Source organism: Hevea brasiliensis, chromosome 14, assembly GCF_030052815.1.
Source record: "Hevea brasiliensis isolate MT/VB/25A 57/8 chromosome 14, ASM3005281v1, whole genome shotgun sequence".
In the NCBI taxonomy this organism is placed as follows: domain Eukaryota; kingdom Viridiplantae; phylum Streptophyta; class Magnoliopsida; order Malpighiales; family Euphorbiaceae; genus Hevea; species Hevea brasiliensis.
The window spans coordinates 13,776,181-13,799,288 of NC_079506.1; the positions used below are offsets into that span (position 1 = coordinate 13,776,181).

Consider the following 23,108-nt stretch of genomic DNA (forward strand, 5'->3'; position numbering starts at 1 on the left):
CTGACAATGAGGGGCTAGCCAAAACCTCGGTCCAATTCGGAGACTTTTCCGGTAACGGGTCTGTTTGGCCGGAATTTCGCAGACCCGGTCAACTGTCGAATTTCCGCGAATCGAGGATACCTACACGAAGCCCATAACACGGGGGTTAGTACATAAATTTTTCAGAATTTTCTAAGCTCATCTAATGCTCGGAAAAATACTGCGAAGTTCCGTGGGACCCACCGAAAAACGGTATCGGAAAAATTCGAAATTTATGTCGTTACGAAGCTCTCGACGAATGGAGCGTGCTGGTAGCCTCGGTTTTCTCGTGGGATTCACGGTTTTCGAGAAATCTGGCCCAAAAGTCGAAATTGGCTAAAATCTTCCCGAGCAAAAATCGGATAAACCGCTCGATGGATTTCGGCGTTCTTGGTGTCTATGGAAAGCTCTCGCCGAGTAGATGATTTTAGACATAAGACCCGGTCCAATTGGTGGCCGAATCGGCCGGATTTGGCCGGGGAAGCTGAATCGACGGGCGCGCAGGGGGGAGCATTTCGCGGGCGTTTTCCGCCGCTTGGGAGGCTGGGCTACCGGGTGGCCGGGCGCGGCGCTGGCCACTGGGTCAAGTGGTCGGCGGTGGTCGGGGTGGGGAGGAGAGAGAAAAGGCGAGGAAGAGAGAAGGAGGAAGGAACGCGTGCGGGAGGAAGAAAAAGAGAAGAAGATCGGTCCGATTCGACCGGTCCGATCCGGTCCGGTTCGATTCGACCGGTCCGATCCGGTCCAGTTCGATTCGGCCGGTTCGATTCAAAATACAAAATTTCGAATTTTTTACTCTGCCTCGGGACCGAAAACAAGGTCCAAAAATTCTGAAAAAATTCCAGAAAACTCAGAAAAATACGTAGACTCCAAATATATTTTTAGTTTTGCCACGTGGTCTTTAAATTAATTTTTAAAAATCATCAAAGTTTATATTTTCGGAAAACTGAACCAGATTTTTAAAATCCGAAAAAATCTAAAAAAATTCCTAAAATTTAAATAAAATTAAAATACCAAAAATGCTCATAAAATTTAAAATTTTGGGGTGTTACATTCTTCCCCTTACGTAAAAATTCATCCTCGAATTTTACACAAGGCGAATAAAGCACATGATTATACATTGAGCAGATAAGGGTACTTGCTACGCATATCCCGCTCGACTCCTGTGTGCACTCTTCCACCGATCGACTCTCCACAAAACCTTAACCATAGGGATCTGTTTTGATCTCAGCTGTCTCACTTGGTAGTCCACTATGGCTACAGGCTGCTCCTCAAATGTCAAGTTCTCTTTTAGCTCTATCACATCCGGCTGCAGTACATGAGAAGGATCGGGAATGTATTTCCTGAGCATGGAGATGTGAAATACGGGATGAATGTGAGAGAGGTTGGGTGGTAGCTCCAACCGGTAGGCAACTGCTCCAACTCTATCAGTAACCTCAAAAGGTCCGATATACCGAGGTGCCAACTTGCCCTTCTTTCCAAATCTCATGACTCCCTTCATTGGAGAAACCTTCAGGAATACATAGTCGCCCACTGCAAACTCCACATCCCTCCGTCTGGGGTCTGCATAACTCTTCTGTCTACTGAAAGCTGTCCTCAGTCGTTCCCTGATTAAAGGAACTACCTCTGAAGTGTACTGCACTAGGTCTACATCATGCACCTTCGCTTCCCCCATTTCTGTCCAACACAGAGGAGACCTACACTTTCTTCCATATAGTGCCTCATAGGGTGCCATCCCTATGCTGGAATGGTAACTGTTGTTGTAGGCAAATTCCACCAAAGCTAGCTGCTCATCCCATTGACCTCCAAAATCCAAGACACTCATGCGAAGCATGTCTTCCAGTGTTTGGATTGTCCTTTCGGACTGTCCGTCTGTCTGAGGGTGGAAAGCCATACTGAAGTTCAACTGTGTGCCAAGTGCCTCCTGCAACTTTCTCCAAAACCGAGAAGTGAACTGGGGCCCTCTGTCAGATATTATGGAAGCCGAAACTCCATGCAATCTGACTATTTCTCGAATGTAGAGCCGGGCGTACTGTGCCACAGAGTATGTAGTCTTTACAGGCAAGAAGTGAGCTGATTTGGTTAGACGGTCTACAATTACCCATATCGAGTCATATCCTCGCGTGGTACAAGGCAACCCAGTCACAAAATCCATAGTGATCATTTCCCACTTCCATTCTGGGATAGGGAGCTCTTGCAGCTTCCCTGACGGTCTCTGGTGTTCAAACTTCACCTTCTGGCAAGTCAAGCATTTGGACACAAAGTCTGTTATGTCTCTCTTCATGCCATTCCACCAGTAGCTATCTTTCACATCATGGTACATCTTGGTGGAACCTGGGTGGACACTGTACAGTGTATAGTGTGCCTCTTGCATGATTTCGTTTCTGAGATTGTCTACATCGGGCACACATATCCTCGAACCATGCACTAGGGCGCCATCATTGGCAAATCCAAACTCACCACCTTCATGTTGCTGTACTCTTTCTATAATCTTCATCAAATGTTGGTCTCTGTGCTAGGAAACTCTAACTCTGTCCCTCAAGTCTGGCCTCACTGAAAGATGAGCCAACAATACCCCCTCATCTGAAAGATCTAGGATTAAACCTTGATCCATCAACTCATGTACTTCCTGAATCAACGGTCTCTTCTCTGCTGAAATGTGCGCTAAACTGCCAGAAGATTTCCTGCTCAAAGCATCTGCCACAACATTGGCCTTCCCAGGGTGGTACTGGATAGTGCAATCATAGTCTTTCAGAAGCTCCATCCATCTCCTCTGTCTCAAGTTTAAATCCCTCTGTTGGAAGATATACTTCAAACTCTTGTGGTCGGTGTATATCTCGCACACTTCACCATACAGGTAGTGTCTCTAGATTTTCAGTGCAAAGATTACAGCCGCCATTTCCAAATCATGGGTGGGGTAGTTCTGCTCATGCCTCTTCAGCTGTCTTGAAGCATAAGCCACTACTTTTCCACTCTGCATCAAAACACACCCTAAGCCAACTCTGGAGGCGTCACAGTACATGGTGTATCCTTCACCACTCATAGGTAGTGTCAACACAGGGGCGGTGGTTAGACACTCCTTAAGCTTCTGGAAGCTCTTCTCACAGTCATCTGTCCACATGAATGGAACATTCTTCCTGGTCAACTTAGTTAGGGGAGCCGCTATCCTGGAGAAATCTTGTACAAAACGCCTATAGTAGCCAGCTAAACCCAGAAAATTTTGCACCTCAGTGATTGTTGTAGGCCTAAGCCAACCAGTTACAGCTTCAATTTTCTTGGGATCTACTTGAATACCGTCACTAGAAACCACATGTCCCAAGAATGAGATGCTTTCTAGCCAAAATTCACATTTTGAAAATTTGGCATATAGCTGGTGCTCCCTCAACGTCTGCAACACCATCCTCAAGTGCCACACGTGTTCTTCCTCGGTCCGAGAGTATACCAGAATGTCATCTATGAATACGATGACAAAACGGTCCAAAAATGGCTTGAACACCCTGTTCATCAAGTCCATGAAGGCTGCTGGTGCATTAGTGAGTCCAAAAGACATCACCAAGAACTCATAATGACCATATCTTGTCCTGAATGCCGTTTTGGACACGTCCTCATCCCTGATTCTCAACTGATGGTAACCTGATCGCAGGTCTATCTTGGAAAAGAATCTAGCCCCTTGGAGCTGATCAAACAAATCGTTGATCCGAGGAAGTGGATACTTGTTCTTCACAGTCACCTTGTTCAGCTGTCTATAGTCAATACACAACCTCAATGACCCATCTTTCTTTTTCACAAATAGAACAGGAGCACCCCAGGGTGAAGTGCTCGGACGTATAAAACCCTTGTCCAAAAGCTCCTGTAGTTGCTCCTTTAGCTCTTTCAATTCTGCTGGTGCCATCCTGTAAGGTGGCATCGATATGGGGTTTGTACCTGGAACAACATCAATGCAAAACTCTATTTCCCTTCCTGGTGGCAACCCTGGAAGCTCCTCTGGGAAGACATCCATAAATTCTCTGACAACAGGAACATTTTCCATGCTGACACCTTCTACAGATGTATCTCTCACCAATGCCAAATACCCTTGGCATCCACGCCTCAACATTTTTCTAGCACTAATTGCTGACACTAAGTTATATGGAGCCACGCTCCTGTCACCATCAAAGCTAAACTCTTCCACACCAGGTATGTGGAAATACATCTTCTTGTTCTTGCAGTCTAAAGTGGCATAATGAGTTGCCAACCAATCCATTCCCAGGATTACATCAAAATCCATTACTGGTAGAGGAACCAAGTCTGCTGGGAGGATCTTTCCATCCACTACTACTGGGCTACCCGGAAAAATCATAGCTACATCTATGTTGTTGCAAAGTGGGGTAGTTACTGACAAAGGGCACTCTAAAGTTGTAGGGTTTCTACCCAACCTCATGGCAAACACAGGGGAGACAAATGAGTGCGTAGCACCCGGATCTATCAAAACACGAGCCTCATAAGAATGCACTGGAAGAATACCGCCACAATCGCATTGGAAGCTCGAGCATCTGGTGAGTCGTGGTGAAAACTCGAGCTTGATCCCTACGAGTGGCGTAACTCGACATCGACTTCTACCTCTGACCGCCTCCAAATCCACGCCCCCTTGTCCTCGGCCACATCGAATCGATCGCCGCCATGTTGGAAGTACTCGGATACAACTGGCGAGGAACATTTGCAACAGAACCCTGTGACCCCATCTGTGGCTCACTGAAAATGGGGCATTCTCTAGCAAAGTGACCCGGTTGGCCACACCTGAAACATACTCCTGAACCCATCAAACAAGGTCCTGAATGTCCTCTTCCACACTGTGCACAAGGTGCCAAGGAGGATCTGAACTGCACCTAATCGCTGCACTCGAATCGTGACCACCGCTTGGATCCGCACTCGATCTGAATCCTCGAGGTTTGTGTCTAAAACCACTCTTCTTGTTCCTACTTCTTCCTCTGTAATTATTCTGGCCACCACTGTCTGGAGTACCCATGGAAGGGACACCTGAGGAACCCTCTGCTCTGTTTTTCTTGGCTCTCCCGCTGTCATCCGCAGCATAGCTGATCTCTATCTGTCTAGCTCGATCAACTACCACGTTAAAAGACTGATCAGACATCATGGCTAGGTTCGCATACCTCCTGTCAAGCCCCCTTAGGAATCTCTTCACCTTCATAGTTTCTGTAGCTACTGCTGCAGGGGCATATCTGCTCAATTCCAGAAATTCTGTAGCATATTCGTCTACAGACCTGCCATTCTGTCTTAAGGCCTCAAAGGCCCACTGCTTCTGATCTCTGAAGCTTTCTGGCACAAACCGATTGATGAAAAGTTCTACAAACTGAGCCCATGTCAAACCCTCCATCCGGGGTAACACGTAGTCATTCATCCATTGTCTAGGCATAGGCCCCATGACATGCTGCATACACTCTATCGCCTCCGCTACCAATCAGACTGCTCGCCGCCGTCAGAATCTAAAAACCGATATGCATCGTCTGACACATCATAAGTACCAGGCACCAACTTCTTAAAATTGATGATCTGTTTGTAAGATTCCCCTCTTGGTACAGTGGACTGCTGCTGCTATGGAGGGTGGACCATATATTGCGCCATCATGTTGATGGTTCTCTGCAATCCAGCTAGAGTAGCTGCCATGGGGTCCATGGAACCCTGTGCCATAAAGGACTGATCCTGTACTGGTGGTAGCTGCTCTTCTACTTGAGCAGCTCTAGGCCTCCTACCCCGCCTCCTCGGGGCAGGCGCCTCATCCTGTGCCGACACCTCGTCAGGCACATCTGGTTCTGGTGCAGTGGCAGCTCTCCTGCTTCTACGCATTTTCCTGAAATTCAGCAGCATTAACCCACAAAATTCATAACTGCACATTACATAGCTCTATAGACTCATGTTTACACACAATATATGGAGCAGAAACTAGAAGCAAAGATGACAATGCAAGACGAATGGGAACCCTATTTTTCCACATGTGACTCCTAGTAGACTCTTCCCAACACTTTAGACAACATTCCCTAAGAATCTGGAGCCTAAGCTCTGATACCACATTTGTCACGACCCAACCTATGAGCCCGACCGGCACTAGGACCTGGGCCAGCCTAAAGCCCCCGAGGCCCGTAGTAAGCCTAACTGTTCATTAACCCAACTCTAAGGCCCATTTGGGCCCAATTTCAAGAAAACAAACGGACAGAGTCCGGCCATAAAATGGACTTACCAACGGCGAGTTTTCTACTCACCCGACCTGTAAACACAATATATAGTCAATTGGGGAGCTCAACTCACCCTCCACATACTCATCAACATAATAATAAATGGGAGCTCAGCTCCCTCATCCAATCCATCAAACATGCATATCATTATACGTTTACAGGTCCAACATGATAATAATATTACAGACCATAATAAAATAAATACTTCTAATACATGCGGAAATTCTAGGAGTAAATAAAATTACACAAATATTGATAAACAACCTGCGAAGGAGAAAAGCAGGTTAACCAAAATAAAATCCTCCTGTAGCCTGAAAAAATATTGAACAGGAGTGAGCGTTCGACTCAGAGAGTAAAATATCAATTTTAACCATAATCTCTAAAACTATCTAAAACTAATGCACCCTGTAGAGTGAAATGCAACATCCACATCATTTTCACATCATAACATCAAAAAGGTAATTTGGAGCACTCACGCACCCTGTAGCATCAATCATAACATATGGGAGCTGATCCCCTATACAGCTCTCTTAAATCCAACCTGGTGCCAGCGAAGAACTCAAGCCGGACTTTCGCTTAATAAGCCAAATCGAGGGTCCCAGCGAAGAACTCAAGCCGTGACTACCCGTCCTATCCATAGTCCACACCACATCACACGCACGCCAACGCACGCACACTGCTCCAAATCACCACAACAACATCATGGCACTTTATGCTTATCAATGCATCATAATTCGTGCCTAGAGTTTAACTACATAAATATATGCATATAAGTGATGCATGGGCATGCTGAACATATAATAATATCGAAATTACAATTAAAATTAATATTTTACTCACAGACTTGACGACAATCACTGTGGCGGCTGGGCGGAGGAAGAAGGCTGTCCCGGCTCACCTGACAATTATATTACAATTATTTAATACAATCTGACTCAATACAAACAAAGAAAAAGACCAATTACGTCCTAAGTCGTGCCGAAAATCCGGCAGAGTCTCCCCTATACCTAGGACCTACCCAACCTGCAAAAGGGTTCAAAACACACTTCTATACTCACAATCCATATATCCACAACTCAATCACATCACACAGCCCCTCCTGGGCCCATCAAATCAATCATCCATCACAATATGTAAAATTTCAATTTAGTCCCTATAATTGACCATTTTTGCAAAAACTGCCCAAATCAGCTCTAAAAATTCTAAAACTTTGCCCCGCGGTCCTTAGCAATATTACTAAGCTATTGCAAAAAGAATCATAATTTTCTAAGCTACCATGAATATTTTACGGATTTTTAATCCCATTTAAGCACTAGAAAATTACGTAAAAACAAGGTTCGGGTTTACCTTTGCCGATTCCGACTTCGGGAACGCGCCGACGCGTCGACAATGGGGCTAGCCAAAACCTAGGTCCAATTCGAGACTTTTCCAGAACGGTGCGTTCGCCGAATTTCGCATCTTGGCCAATCGTCGAATTTCCGCGAATCGAGGATACCTACACGAAGCCCATAACACGGGGGTTAGTACATAAATTTTTCAGAATTTTCTAAGCTCATCTAATGCTCGGAAAAATACTGCAAAGTTCCGTGGGACCCATCGAAAAACGGTGTCGGAAAAATTCGAAATTTATGTCGTTACGAAGCTCTCGACGAATGGAGCGTGCTGGTAGCCTCGGTTTTCTCGTGGGATTCACGGTTTTCGAGAAATCTAGCCCAAAAATCGAAATGGGCTAAAATCTTCCCGAGCAAAAATCGGACAAACCGCTCGATGGATTTCGGCGTTCTTGGTGTCTATGGAAAGCTCTCGCCGAGTAGATGATTTTAGACACAAGACCCGGTCCAATTGGTGGCCGGATCGGCCGGATTTGGCCGGGGAAGCTGAATTGACGCGCGCGCAGGGGGGGCGTTTCGCGCGCGTTTTTCCGACCGTTTAGGCGCTACCGGGCCGGGTGGGTCGGCGCACGGCTACCGGGGTCAAGGTGGTCGCCGCTACCGGGGGTGGGGAGGAGAGAGAAAAGGCGAGGAAGAGAGAAGGAGGAAGGAACGCGCGCGGGAGGAAGAAAAAGAGAAGAAGACCGGTCCGATCCGGTCCGGTTCGATTCGGCCGGTTCGATTCAAAATACAAAATTTCGAATTTTTACTCTGCCTCGGGACCGAAAATGAGATCCAAAAATTCCGAAAAAATTTCAGAAAACTCAGAAAAATACGTAGACTCCAAATATATTTTTAGTTTTGCCGCGTGGTCTTTAAATTAATTTTTAAAAATCATCAAAGTTTATATTTTCGGAAAATCGAACCCGATTTTTAAAATCCCAAAAATCTAAAAAAAATTCCTAAAATTTAAATAAAATTAAAATACCAAAAATGCTCATAAAATTTAAAATTTTGGGGTGTTACAAAAATAAAAAAATAGAAGAATATTATTTATTTCTTAAAAAAAAAAAGAAAACCAACTTTAATTGAGCAAAATACAATTGATTTCAATTTTATATTTTCAAATATGAAAAATAAAAAAGATAGAAGAATATTATTTATTTCTTAAAAAAAAAAAAAGAAAGCTCAAACTTTAGTTGAGTAAAATACAATTGATTTCAATTTTATATTTTCAAATATGAAAAATAAAAAAATAGAAGAATATTAATTTAGAACCGTAATTTTTTTTAATAGATCTTTCACAGGGGCGATTTTACATTATCCTTTGGGGCGTCAGCTCTCTAAAGTTTTTTAAAATTAAAATATTGTTCATAAATTTTAATATATTTTTAGAAAATTATTGTTTGTCCTTACCTATAAATTTTAATGTATTTTTTAAAATTTTTATTTACCTCTCTAATATTTTTTTTATTTTGAGCTGTAAATCTCATTTATATTTTTTATTCTCATATTCATTTAAAAAAATATTTTTTTAATAATAATTTAAATAAATTATTTACATTAATTTTAATACATTAATTTTTTTTAATTTTATTAAAATACTTGTCTATAAAATTTTTGTTTACCTAATTTAATTATATTATACTATAACATGATTAAAATATACTTTGATAGTGTTGTGATAAAATATTTTTAGTTATCTTAATAATAAATATATTCATAAGTTATTTTTTATTAAATATGTAAACCGTTATAACTATTTATAAATATTTTATGTGATCGCAAGATTCTCAATAAGTTGAAAAAAAAAATTTACCCTATAGGCATATGACCGGTCATGTTATATGCTAGTTAATGTTGGACACTGAAGAAGTCGTATGTGTCTAAGATAAGAGTTGCAGATATGAGAATATTAAGATAGATGAGTGGCCATACTGGACTAGATAAAATTCGTAATGAGAGTATTAGAGAAAAGATAGGAGTGGTACCAATTCAGGATAAGTTGAGAGAAGGGAGATTGAGGTGGTTTGGTCATGTGAAACGTAAACATACAGAGGTTTCGGTTAGACAAGTAGAATACATTAGGTTAGATGATAGAAAGAAAAAAAGGGATAGACTTAAATTGATTTGAAAGAGAGTAGTACAATATGACCTAGCAGCATTACACAATTCAGAGGATTTAATCCAAAATTATTTAGAGCGAAAAAAGTGAATCCATATAGTCGACTCTAAATTTTTGGGATAAACGCTTAATTGAGTTATATACGTATTTTCAAAACTGTTAAGTTTCGAATTTAAGTTCTTTTCAGACTCAATTATAAAAGGAAAATAAAGGATTTAGTTGTAAAATATAAATTAAAAAGGAAAAAATATTTAAAAGGAAAATAAGGGATTTAGTTGTAAAAAATAAATTAAAAAGGAAAGATATCTTTTATGATTATTTTATTTTTAATTTATTTTGTCTCCATACAAAATTATGGTAGAAAGACAAAGCGATGGCCACTCATCAGTTGCCCTGTTCAGTTTAGACAAATAGGTGACGTTAGTAACCAATACCTATTCAACTCTTGCATCTTGGATGCCAATTCAAGAATAAACTGCCAACTCATTAGACTGTTTGAAAACATTTACATTTTGAGATCTTCCACACTATCTTTCTTGGGTAATCTAGATTTCTCTGCAAAACCTCACTCCCAGTTTCTGTACAAAGATCCTCTGTTTCAGGTCACTGTTCTTGCTCTGCTCTTCTATTCTTTAATTTCTTTCTTGCATTTCGATTTCTTGATGTTTCTTTTAACTTATTTTATAAACGTCCATATTTATCTGTCCACGTATGTATGCTTGAGGTCTTGAATATCAATATTATGTTTCTGTCATGCAGGATGATGATGTATAATATGCATTGATTGATTCAAGTCTTTTTTGGGCTAAAGAGAAAGTTAATTTGTTTTGGAATGTCAATTAGACGAAGCTATGAATTCTTCTTCTTCCTTCTCTCTGGGGTTGGTTTTGGGAGATTGGGTTATGTGAGAATAACTACCCAGATTGTTATACAATAGTATTGATTGATATAAAGCTGTGAAATTTTTGAAACTGGAATTCAACCTTTTTTTTTTTGGGTGTTATATGATAGGAATCATAAATAACATCTATGGATGTTACTGTAGGTCTTAGTGTAGTAACTGCTTGTAATTCTTTACCGGTGATAAGACTGTTTGGGTAATTAACGTAGGCGGAGGGGGGAGGAGTGGTCTGTGCTAAATTAGCATTGAGAAAATTGATTCTTTGGTCTTCTTGCAATTTAGCTAGTGGGAAGATTAGAGCATAAAGGTAAATATGACTTCAATTAATCTAAATGCAACTGGACTAAATTTGCTTATGTCTGTCTAGTGCAGGAAAGATGTTTGAGGGAGAGTTACTGGAGAATGGATTCAATCAACAGGACGGAGAACCTTCTGATTCTTTGGTGGATAAGGTACGATGTAGGCACCTTTTCTGTTTTACCATGAAACCAGACCATCCCTCTGTCAGAAGATTTCAATTTGTTCACAGTAGGCTTTAAAAAGGTTCGTTTGTTTTTTAGTTAGTTTTTGGCTATTTAATCAAACCTTTGGTACTTCATGTAATGTGTCATGTTCATAGACTTCCATTCAGTCCCTTAGTTTAGACAGTTGACAAGGGCATGTGATAGGGTTATCCTAGCTTGAAAATGAGCTAAAGCTGCCATTGGAGTGGCCATAATTTCATCACCTTATTGATTGCTCATTTTACCTTAGCAGTGGATGTTAATTCTTATTTTATTAATGTGCTGACAAAGTGATTATGGGTTTTTGGGACTCTTGTAGACAACTGTAGCATTAACTGTTATGCTGGTGTAGCATTTTCTTTTTCCACAGTTTGGGCTCTATGTTGGCTTCCCTATATGTATTATGCTAATGAATAATGAAACTTCCTGGAGAGCAGTTCATGTCACTATAGCTTTTGTTATTGTGAATATAAGATTGGCTTTTTTATTTATAATGAATGACTTCAACCGGCATTTTTTTCTTTCCTTTAAATGCATGTCTTGTATCTAATTTCTTTTGTATATATGGATTAAGGATGACCCCTGGAAACCTGCATCACTGACCTGGCAGCGAAAGTTAAATAGTGAGGAAGTTGCCCTTTCACTATTCACTTTAAGTTTTCAAGAGAAATTTCAACTGGTATGAACATATATATATATATTCTTTTCATATCCTTCAAATCATATTCTTGTTATTTTATATAATGCATGAAGGAGCCTAAACCACTTTCATGAAGAGGGGTCTTGGAGTGCAAGGAAACTTTATTCAAGATATGTGAAAGATATATTAAATGCTGCAAATGAAGATGAACAAATGAATGTTAGTAATTTTTGACTTTTTTTTTGGGGGAAGACAAAAGTGTTACATATGCCACCTTGTGACAAATTACACTGGATGTGACTGTTCTATAGAATTGAATAACCGTACCTGGTAGATTCACCTTTCTCTTTTGGCATTACCGCATGATTTTCAAAACTCTTTGTCATCTATGTTCTCTATGACATGAATGAATGGTATATGTGTGTCCTCTTTATGTCATAAATCTGTGGCAAATCTGTGTCCTTCTCTTTGTTATATATGTCCACAAGGCGGTTTTCTTTGTTCTCTGCAGGCTCCTGTAGGTATTCGGTTGTGGCGTTATCTCCGAGAAGAAGCTGCCAAAGGAAAGGTGATGTTCATTTATCTTAATTGCTCATTGTAACTTGGTTTTGTTTACAAAGATCAGTTTGATCTCCATGTTCTGTTTGGCAATTTCAGGGTGGTGTTATCAATCCATTTTTTAAGCGCTTTGTAACATCTTGTCAAGGCATTCCACTAGGTGGCATTGGGTAGGTCTTTATAGTTGTGGTTCATTGAAAATCTTACTTTTCATATTTATTGCATTTGCTTGCCTCAGAAAATTAATATTTGAACCTTTATTGGCTCAACATCTATTTTCTTGGAAAACATAGTCTAACAATATGGATTTATAACTTTTAGCTCGAAAATATAGTCTAGCAATATGGATGTATAACTTTTAGCTTATATTTAAAACTAAGTTATAAGAGCTGATATTTAAAGTTACCAAGTTATAAATTAACTAAACTAAATTAATTTATCAATCTAAGATTTTTTTGTGTATTTATGATGCTATTTTTGTGTGGTAGTCGTAGATTGCAAATCTTCATATTAAGAAGTGTGAAGGTAACATTAAGTGCTCAATTTGTATTGAAATTATGTTGGCATATGGCTGGCTGGGTATTTCAGATGTCTCCCACAATTTATGCATTATTTATTTTATTGGAGTTCTAAAATGAGAGTGTTAATTTATGAGTTTCCCTCTAACCCCCTCCTTTTTTTTGGCATATACAATTTTGACACTTCACAGCTCTGGAAGCATTGGAAGAAGTTACAAAGGTGAATTTCAGCGCTGGCAACTGTTCCCTAGAATATGTGAAGAAAAACCTGTTTTAGCAAATCAATTTTCTGTAAGTTTAGCAAACCAATTGTTCATGAACGAAATTTCATTTTGCTAACCTTAAGTAGCTGTTGTTAAATTAATTCATTTACCCGTGTAAAAATAATGCATGCCAGGCAGTGTACACTTTAAGACATGACATGCTTACAGAAAGGTCGTTATTGTTCTGTGTTTTTGAACTTATGGGAAGTAAATGTCTTGTTCACTGTCCAGTGCATGTTCTCTGCAAGAAGTTATAAATAAATGTTGGCTTTGCATAATTGATTCTCAGTAGCTGTCTCATAGCATAAAGGTCATCTTTGTATTTGCATGTCATATTTAAGAAAAATACACTGCTATTATGTTATTGGATGCAAATGCTCATATGCCTTTGTAGCTTTCTGTCATTTGCAAGCTCTTTAGACAAATATACAGGCTGTTTGCGCAATTTCATTTATTAAGGGTAATGACTTATTGTTTTTTCTTGAATTTGACTTATTCCAATGGGTTGTGTGAATGTGCTTCAAAAAGATTTGAAATTAAAAACGTGGTCTTTAGAAGCACGAACTGATGATTGACTATATACATCATATACATCATTAGTTAAATTTTGGTTACATTAAATCATACAAAGGATGAAGTATGCAGATATATGGATTATTACAGTTACAGTGATTGAAAGTTCTGGTGCTGGAATGCTGAAATAGGTTATTGGACTAGTTACTATGGAGTGCTGAGTAGTTGATCTCAACCTTTTATGTGAGATTACCAAGAATTTGTTGGTGAAAAATGATTAGAACATTCATTAAAGAACAGAGATTCTTTTTGCAAAGAAATTTGCAATTTCTTAATGTGAATGCGAACAATTCATGCAGGTTTTCATTTCACGCTCAAATGGTGCAAAGTACTCTAGTGTTCTGTGCCCAAGGAACCCAGAGGTGCTTAAGTAAGAGACTTTATTATTATCCACTTAAATGTATGATTAATAAATAAAGGTTGCTCCTAATTCGATGAGAGCATTAGCTGAGGTAGATTTTTTTCAAATAAACCAGTTTATGACTAACTTAACGAATGCATACTCAGAGTACCTACAATTTCTGGAATTGGATCTTGGGACTGGAATCTGAAGGGAGACAATTCGACCTATCATGCTTTATATCCAAGGTCATGGACCATATTTGAAGGTAATCTGCATTATCTGGTGTTATACAAATCAAATTGTTGAGACTATCATTGTGGAAAAAATTTTCTCATATCTGGTCATTCAACTCACTAAATACAGGTGAACCTGATCCAGAACTTAGAATTGTTTGTCGTCAAATTTCACCTGTCATTCCTCATAATTATAAGGAGAGCAGCTTCCCTGTCTCAGTCTTCACCTTTACGGTAGGAAAGTATCTCTATGAAGTTTGATTGTTGGACATTTGTATAGCTTAACATGGTATTAAGTATCAGTTATTTTCTTCAGCTCTATAATTCTGGGAAGACTGCTGCAAATGTCTCCTTGCTTTTTACATGGGCAGTAAGTCAATTTTTACCTTGCATTCATCTCTTTTCATGAATGTTTCTATGTTGCATCTCTGCTGGTTAATACTTATTTGTTTAGGCGAGTCAGACATGCTCAGTATGAAATGAATTTTTACATAGATTTATATTTTAGAAGCCATCAAATCTCATGCAAATTCATTGTTTTATATGCCTATTCAGAATTCTGTTGGAGGGGATTCTGAATATTCTGGTCTGCACTTCAATTCTACAACAAAGTGAGAAAAGTTCCATAACTCAATTGTTTTCATTGTTCTTACAGTTTTCATATTTTATTTGTGAATATAACATATAATGATTTTGACTTTTCAGATATGTAAAAGTGCACGTGTGCTTGTAATTTTTATGCTAACTGACATATTATTGGTCCTGCTAGAATGGAGGATGGTGTGCATGGTGTCCTTCTACATCACAAGTAAGCTTATTTCCTGGAATAGGAGATAAGTCTGGACTTGGTTCTCATGTGTTATATGCTTAAATATCCTATATTTAAACTTTCTTATTTGTCAATACAGGACGGCGCATGGTTTTCCCCCTGTGACTTTTGCTATCACTGCACAGGAGATCAGTGGCATACATGTCTCAAAATGCCCACGATTTGTGATATGCGGAAACTCCCAAGGCATAACAGCAAAAGATATGTGGCACGAAATAAAAGAGGTTGCTAATTTCCTGAAGCTTCTCTTCTCCTCCATCTTCTTATTCTTCTTCTTTTCCCCACCCCTAAGAAGTACGTTCTCCTTTGTTTTATATCTAGTTCTTCTTCAACAGGGAAATACATCTAATGCCATTTTGTTTTGTGCACAATGTTGTTTTTTCATCATTGTCTAGAGAACTTAATATATGTAATTGTATTTTAATAGCATGGATCCTTTGACAACCTTAAGTCAGCTGGAACATCAGTGCCGTCAGAACCAGGATCATCTATTGGAGCAGCCATTGCAGCCTCTGTGACAATTCCACCAGATGCAGTACGTAGTGTTACATTTTCTTTGGCATGGGACTGCCCTGAAGTATGCTTCAGGGGTGGAAGGACTTATCATAGGTAGGTTGCCGAAGTCTTTCCTGAGCAGTTTGTAGGTTAAAAGATTCTGAAATTTTCCATCAACAGGCGTTACACAAAATTCTATGGTGCTAATGGGGATGCTGCTGCAAGAATTGCTCATGATGCTATTCTAGGTAATGTCCCATTCTGTCTTGTTTATGTTGGACTCCTTTCTCTCTCTCCCTCTCTCTCTCTCTCTCTCCTTTTCAAAAGTCTGTACCAGTTGAGTGGGACTGTGAATAACAATTGCAGACAGATTTTGCATTTAGCAACTGCTGTTGTATGTTACTTATTTTTTATACTTGAAACATAGAGCATGGCCTCTGGGAGTCCCAGATAGAAGCCTGGCAAAGACCAATTCTTGAAGACAAGAGGCTTCCTGAATGGTGAGCTTGGATGTATAATTTTCTCATTTCATTTAAAGTCAGATACTGAAGTTATCTTGAAGGATTTTTTTTTTTTGCAGGTATCCTATCACTCTCTTTAATGAGCTCTATTATCTTAATTCAGGGGGGACAATTTGGACAGGTTTGTGTAGTTTATAGCCTATTCTTATTCTTGGAAGATCGAATCTGTTTGTATTAGTTTTCAATTTTCGTCACAAGAAATTCTATTAATTAATTGGGTATTCTCTTATTTTTGCAGATGGATCACCTCCATTCCAGAGTTTAGTAAGCATTGGGGGAAGGAAGTTTTCCCTTGATAGTTCAGGGGCAGGTTTGAAGAGCATTATTGATGTGGCCCATCAAAATGACACTTCTGTTGACATTCTTGGAAGGATGACTTCAATGCTTGAGCAAATTCATGCTCCTGTTGCATCAAACTCTGCTTTTGGAACTAATTTGCTTCAAGAAGGAGAAGAAAACATTGGTCAATTCCTTTATCTTGAAGGTGTTGAATACCAAATGTGGAACACCTATGATGTTCATTTCTATTCTTCATTTGCATTAGTTATGTTATTTCCCAAACTTGAACTGAGTGTTCAAAGAGACTTTGCAGCAGCAGTAATGATGCATGATCCTAGTAAGATGCAACTTCTACATGATGGACGATGGATTCGCAGAAAGGTTCTTGGAGCCGTTCCTCATGATATTGGAATGAATGATCCATGGTTTGAAGTGAATGCCTATAACCTTTACAATACTGATACATGGAAAGACTTGAATCCAAAATTTGTTCTCCAAGTTTATAGGGATGTCGTTGCCACTGGTGACAAAAAGTTTGCAGAAGCTGTTTGGCCTTCAGTTTATGTTTCGATAGCTTTTATGGACCAGTTTGACAGGGATGGTGATGGGATGATTGAGAATGATGGCTTTCCTGATCAGACATATGATACATGGTCCGTGTCTGGTGTGAGTGCATATAGTGGTGGGCTATGGGTGGCAGCGTTGCAAGCTGCATCAGCCTTGGCAAGAGAAGTTGGCGACAAAGCTTCTGAGGAATATTTTTGGGCTAGGTTTCAGAAAGCAAAAGTAGTGTATGAGAAATTATGGAATGGATCTTACTTCAATTACGACAGCAGTGGTAGTTGTAACAGTTCATCTATTCAGACTGATCAATTGGCTGGACAATGGTCTGTTTCATTTGATGTAACTTAATCTGTTTTGAATATCAAACTGTTCATCTAGTAGGTGTTTTTATTAAAATCCTGATTGCTTGATTAGCATTTTGGAGTATATTTATTGCCATGAATGCAAATTGGACTCAGGCTTGACAATTTTGGTTTGGATTTAAATTGTGCTGCACGTTGTAGGTATGCACGAGCATGTGGACTTCTCCCGATCGTTGACAAAGAAAAGGCAAGAAGTGCACTAGAAAAGATTTATAATTACAATGTCTTAAAAGTGAAGGATGGGAAACTAGGGGCTGTAAATGGAATGCTACCCGATGGGAGAGTTGACCTGTCATCAATGCAATCAAGAGAGATATGGTCCGGAGTCACATATGCTGTTGCTGCTACAATGATTCAGGAAGATTTGATGGATATGGCATTTCATACTGCAAATGGGATCTATGAAACTGCTTGGTCTGAAGGGGGACTTGGGTAAAATCCCTTTTCCTTTTTGTTTTTCTTCTAGATTAATATCACTTCTATGGAACTAAAACACAGTGAAGTAAGAAACCATAATCTCTTGTTTTCAGTTGTACCATATAGTCTCTTCTGTTTTCTGTATTACCATGAGTACTTTTATCAAACTTAAAATAGACAGAAATGCACTACACACATTCATTTACGCTGACACGCTAAGCTACTAACACGCTGTTCTCTTTGTAGTTATTCTTTCCAAACTCCTGAATGTTGGAACACTGATGGCCAGTATAGATCTCTATGTTACATGCGCCCTTTGGCCATTTGGGCAATGCAGTGGGCTCTGTGTAGGCCAAAACTTGATAAGGAGGAAATGAACTTAGAAGTGAAGGAAGATTATCAGCTTCCACACCATGCTGGATTTACTAAAGTTGCTCGTCACCTAAGGTTGCCAGAAGAGGAATCATCTGTAAGTCTTTTCCAGTCTTTGTTTGACTACACTTGCAAGAAGTTGGGTTACAGTTGATTGGTGTGTATCATTATTATAGTTGATTTTTGTGTAGAGTGAGGAGGGTATCATTCACATATTTGAAAAACACACATGCTTGAAGTTTTATCATAGATGCAATTGAAGGAGAATCTGTTTGGTACATCCTACGCTTACAAGTACACGAGTTCCATTCGAAATTGTAGAGGTGGATCTCATATAAACGTGAGAGATACTGCAATATTTTTTAATGAGATCTCATCTTGGGGGTGTAAAGAGTTAAAATAAGAAAAACATTTTATGCATGAAGGAAACACAGTACTAACCAAGCAAGATGCAGCATTACAAACATATATAAGGATTACATAGACTAGGTATAACAAGTTATGCTTCATGGTAATCAACAGGCATTCCGCATCAGAGTCATCAATCTTGAGTACCTGAGAAGGAAAAAAAGGGATTTTTTAACCAATCTTGCATCCATTTGCAAGTAAACAACTGATGTTACAAAAAAACATTCAAAAATTTTTGTTCATATGAGCAAGGGATGGGAAGATTTTGTTACATGCATATGACAAGTTTTATTCTCTATTTCAACAATGAATAGCATTATATACCTGCTACTTGAAGTGCACTTACAGTCTCTCCCCCGCTTGGTAATTGAGTTCCAACAAGTTTGTTTCTAATGGAAGAGAGCTGAGCAACAACATCACTTATATTCATGCGCTCTTGTGGTGATTCTGTAGAACAAGAGATTCCAATTTCTAATATTGAAATCAAGCATTCAATGAATATATCGTTTCCGCTCTTCCTAAAGTTGTAGTTACTATGTGCATTGAGTTGCGCTTCAAAAAGATTGGGATCTATAATCTGTTTTACTTGTTCTGGCAAAAATCTTTTGACAAAACTGTGAAGGCTCAAATTCTCTTTGAACATGTCATCGGTTGGCCTCTTTCCCGTGAACATCTCCAACAAGAGTATTCCAAAACTAAATATGTCACCATGTGTTGATACTTCATTGCCCACACCATACTCTAAAATATACAAATCAACAAGTAGTGAATTGACTTGCTTTGAAACATATCAAAAATAATGAATTCTTCTAGCCTACTAGCGTTAGAAAACTACAACTTTTAGACATCAAATTAAAACTATTAATCATGACAAGTCTATAGTTGTCATTTCATCAATTGTCTTAAAATAGTAGAAAAAGAGAAATATTATGAAGGAAATGATGAAAAATATGTATTACCATTACCTGGAGGACAATATCCGATAGTTCCCCTTATTCCAAGAGAACTAGATTGATTTGTTGAATGGCCAAGCATCCTAGTAGAAAGAAACTTTACCAACCCAAAATCACCTACATGTCCAGTCATTTTTTCGTCGAGAAGGACATTACTTGGTTTTAGATCACAATGAACAAATGGTGTTCCACAATGATAATGAAGATACTCAAGCGCAGAAGCAACATCGACGGCAATATTCAACCTTTGGATAACATTTAAAGTCCTTGGCACCTCATCTAATCCAAGAGTTGGATGCAACCAGCCATCTAAGCTCCCATTAACCATGAAATCATAAACCAATGCTTTGAAATCATTACCATGATAATCAATTCCTGAACAAGCTGTGAGTATCTTGACAAGATTTCGATGCCTGACATTTCGTAAGGCCTCACATTCGGCTATAAAACTCTTTGAAGCTCCTCGTCGCCTCAGGTTAAATACCTTAATTGCAACTACCATTCCTTGTTGATCAAGAATCCCTTTATATACAGATCCAAAGCTACCAATACCAATCAAATTATCCGAAGAGAATCCATTAGTGGCTTTGAGCAGACTTTGATAAGACAGCTTCAATAATGGATTTCCATCAAATAGTGATACAGATTCTCCTTTTCTCTTTCTTAAATGGCGCCAAAAAAGCAAAGAAATAAGCAAAAGTGCAACGCCTATAACCCCACAAAACGTGGAAATTATGATCTTTAATTTTGTAGTTAGTCTCCTCTTTGATTGTTCAAACTTGCACACAGGTAGCCCAAAATCAGGTATGCCACCACATAGATTTTTATTTCCTGCCACAAAGGTAGCACTAGAATTCTTGAAAACTCCTTCTACTGGTACCATGCCCTCAAAGTCATTATAAGATAAATCCAAAAGCTGTGTTGAGTTGAAGCTCTTTAAAAATTCTGGAATCTTGCCTGACAGATTATTATGAGAAAGATTTAACTCTCTAATGCCACGTAATGAACTAAAAGAGGAAGGAATGGATCCTTGGAACAAGTTGGCACCCATGAACAAGAATTCTAGACTCTTACAACTGCCAAGACCACCGGGAATCTCCCCTGACAACATGTTCTCATGAAGGTCAAGGATTCCTAAATTTTTCAAATTTTCTACGTCTTTTGGAAGGGAACCAGACAAATTATTCAGAGACAAATTAAGAACTTTTGAAAAGGAGGAAAGTCCAATAACTTGTGAGGGTATGGGACCACTAAGATTGTTTATAGAAAAATCTAGTGCGAGCAAGTTTTTGCACCTGCCTAGGCTGGAAGGGATGGTACCTTGAAGATTATTGTCAGATAAATCAATTTCAAGTAAATTTGTCAGGTTTCCCAGAGATGATGGAATATATCCCGATAAATTATTGCCTCCAAGGTAAATTTTTCTTAGATTTTGAAGCAGTCCAATGCCTGATGGAATGGTACCTGAGAGTTTGTTCCTGTCTGCAACGAAAACTTCCAAGTTAACAAGAACTTGTGTTCCAACTGGGATGATTCCGGATATCTGATTGTTTTGTATGACAAATTGGAGGAGCTCCTTTGAAAAGTTGGCGATGTGTTGAGGAAGTTCCCCTCCAAAGTTGTTGCTGCCTATCTCTAGGAATTTTAAAGCTGTGGCGTTAGTTAAACTGGAAAGAAATCTCAAGTCATCAGCTTTCCCACTTCCTAAATTGTTGACAGAAATCACCAATTCTGAAAGTCTATGCAACTTGTCAAGAGAAGGCACTCTTCCGCTGAGATCATTTTGGGCTAGATCCAGCATTTCTAGATTTGAGGCGTTAGAAATTGAAGTTGGAATGGGGCCAGTGAATTGGTTATCAGCAATAGAAAACCTTCGAAGATTTGGAAGAGATATTCCAATGCCCAAGGGAAGACTCCCTTGGAATTATTAGCTCAAGGAGTAATAAGGACGAGTCCGCCTCTCAGGAGAAATAAGGATGCCGTGTTTTTAGGCTTGAGTAAAGGAGTGACAAGGTGAATTCTGTAAATATTGTATATTTGAATGAGTCTTTGTGGTTGAGATTCTTTGGGTAATTCGTTCCCTTCCAAGTGATAGTCTTCATTATTTTTCTCCTCTTTTTCAGCAACCTCTGTTATTATTCTTTTTATTTAAGCTGAATGTATACTGTCAATTGGTTTATTGAGGTTTCACATTAATAAAATTACATCTTCTCCACTTTGTTATCTGGAATTGGTTTTCAGCAATGCTGAAATCCTTGATCGAAGAAAGATTGAAGATGGACGGATGGACGGTACCCGAAAATCCATTATGAAAAATTGATAAGAACCATAGACTTCTCAATTGGCCTAAAGTTTCTGGGAGATTTCCGTTCAAATAATTTTGATATGCAGCAAGAAACTGAAGGGACGACAGATTCCCGAAAGATGGTGGGAGGCTACCTATTAAATTATTCTCCTTCAAATAGATCTCTTGGAGCTTTGGTAAGAAACCAAGCTCCACAGGGATTTCGCCTGCGAGATTGTTGTTATCCAAATAAAAGAAAAGAAGGTTTGAACAGTTAGATATGCTAGGAGGAATATGACCGTCAATTGAATTGTTATAAAGAGACAACGTTTGCAGTCTGCTTAAACGGCCAATCTGAGGAGGGATCTCATGGCTGAAGCTATTATTATAAAGAGACAACACCCTTAGGAAGCTCAAATTACCAACATGTGGTGATATGGGCCCTGAAAGTTTGTGGGAGTGCAGGTCTAACGTTGTGACTCTTTGGTGTCTACGCCCACAAGTGACACCATACCACCGGCAGAAGTGAAGACTGTTATTCCATGAGCGCATGACTCCAAAAGGGTCACTTATTTTGGCCTTGAAGTCCAGCAATGCAAGCCGATCTGTCTCATTGTTCTTGTGGATGGCAGAGGCTGCTGGCAAGTTGAAGCACAAGAAATGAATAAGAGAAAACAGGCACAAAGATGAGAAAGATGCTGAGGAACTCTTGCAATAAGGCCCCATATGTGCAGTTTGAGACTTTCTTTGAGTAGGAATTGGTTGGTTCAATTAAACAAGTAGAAAGCGTATTTATGGAGAAGGGATGTGATACATTAAAATTCTTTCACATGGTTGAAATATTAAAATATGAAAAATAGTTGAAGAGACTAGTCACATTATTCAAAATTTATGAATAATTATAAATAAATAATGAATTTATTCATAATCATTTAACATAATACAATATTATAATAAAATTTATAAATAACTTCATAAATTAAATTTATTAACCTACTTAACCAATGACATGTCTTTAATAGAAGGTATACAACAAAATCCAACGCTCACGATAAGATGTGTATTTATTTATTTTTCATAAGAGGATTAGAGGACTCGAATCAAACATTTATAATTGATTGATGTGCTTTTTAGCCATTAGACAAATTCTAATTATATATATATATATGGATAATTTATAATTAAATCTCTGAACTATAGGAAAACAACAGATTTATTCTTGGCATATTTTTGAGTACTAATGTAATCCTCAAAGTATAGTTCTATTAGCAAATTACTCTATACTATCTAAATCGGCCATTAACTTTGTTAATTGTTATTCAATTTAAAATAATTTAGTCTTTAAAATTTTATTT

The 23,108-nt window shown here is 38.7% G+C and overlaps 1 protein-coding gene and 1 pseudogene across 2 annotated transcripts; one reads left to right on the top strand and one right to left on the bottom strand.

The window, feature by feature from the left end:
* The first annotated feature begins 10,152 nt into the window (after positions 1–10,152).
* On the top strand, positions 10,153–18,386 carry LOC131172473 (uncharacterized). 2 transcript variants are annotated; one of them, XM_058133245.1, is made up of 20 exons: positions 10,153–10,339; positions 11,006–11,090; positions 11,716–11,820; positions 12,293–12,349; positions 12,439–12,509; positions 13,049–13,148; positions 13,993–14,063; positions 14,201–14,301; positions 14,400–14,503; positions 14,586–14,639; positions 14,825–14,880; positions 15,039–15,077; positions 15,178–15,322; positions 15,526–15,707; positions 15,774–15,841; positions 16,021–16,093; positions 16,174–16,235; positions 16,353–17,280; positions 17,461–17,751; positions 17,983–18,386. In XM_058133245.1, the coding sequence occupies exons 2-20, from the start codon at positions 11,016–11,018 to the stop codon at positions 18,260–18,262; spliced, it is 2,862 nt and encodes a 953-aa protein (XP_057989228.1). In that variant the 5' UTR covers positions 10,153–10,339; positions 11,006–11,015; the 3' UTR covers positions 18,263–18,386. The 2 variants fall into 2 exon arrangements, with proteins under 2 accessions (XP_057989228.1, XP_057989229.1); XM_058133246.1 differs by lacking the exons at positions 10,153–10,339; positions 11,006–11,090; positions 11,716–11,820; ... (1 more) ...; positions 12,439–12,509; positions 13,049–13,148 and having other exon boundaries at positions 14,011–14,055.
* Positions 18,387–18,411: 25 nt separating this feature from the next.
* On the bottom strand, positions 18,412–22,479 carry LOC131172475 (probable LRR receptor-like serine/threonine-protein kinase At3g47570; annotated as a pseudogene).
* Between the last annotated feature and the right edge of the window lie 629 nt (positions 22,480–23,108).

Excerpts from the sequence above, each read along its gene's own strand:
- LOC131172473 (XM_058133245.1), top strand. The coding sequence starts at position 11,016 with ATGTTTGAGGGAGAGTTACTGGAGAATGGATTCAATCAACAGGACGGA. Across the intron at positions 14,064-14,200 it reads AGGAACCCAGAGGTGCTTAA|AGTACCTACAATTTCTGGAA; the intron begins GTAAGAGACTTT and ends ATGCATACTCAG. Across the intron at positions 14,640-14,824 it reads CCTTGCTTTTTACATGGGCA|AATTCTGTTGGAGGGGATTC; the intron begins GTAAGTCAATTT and ends ATGCCTATTCAG.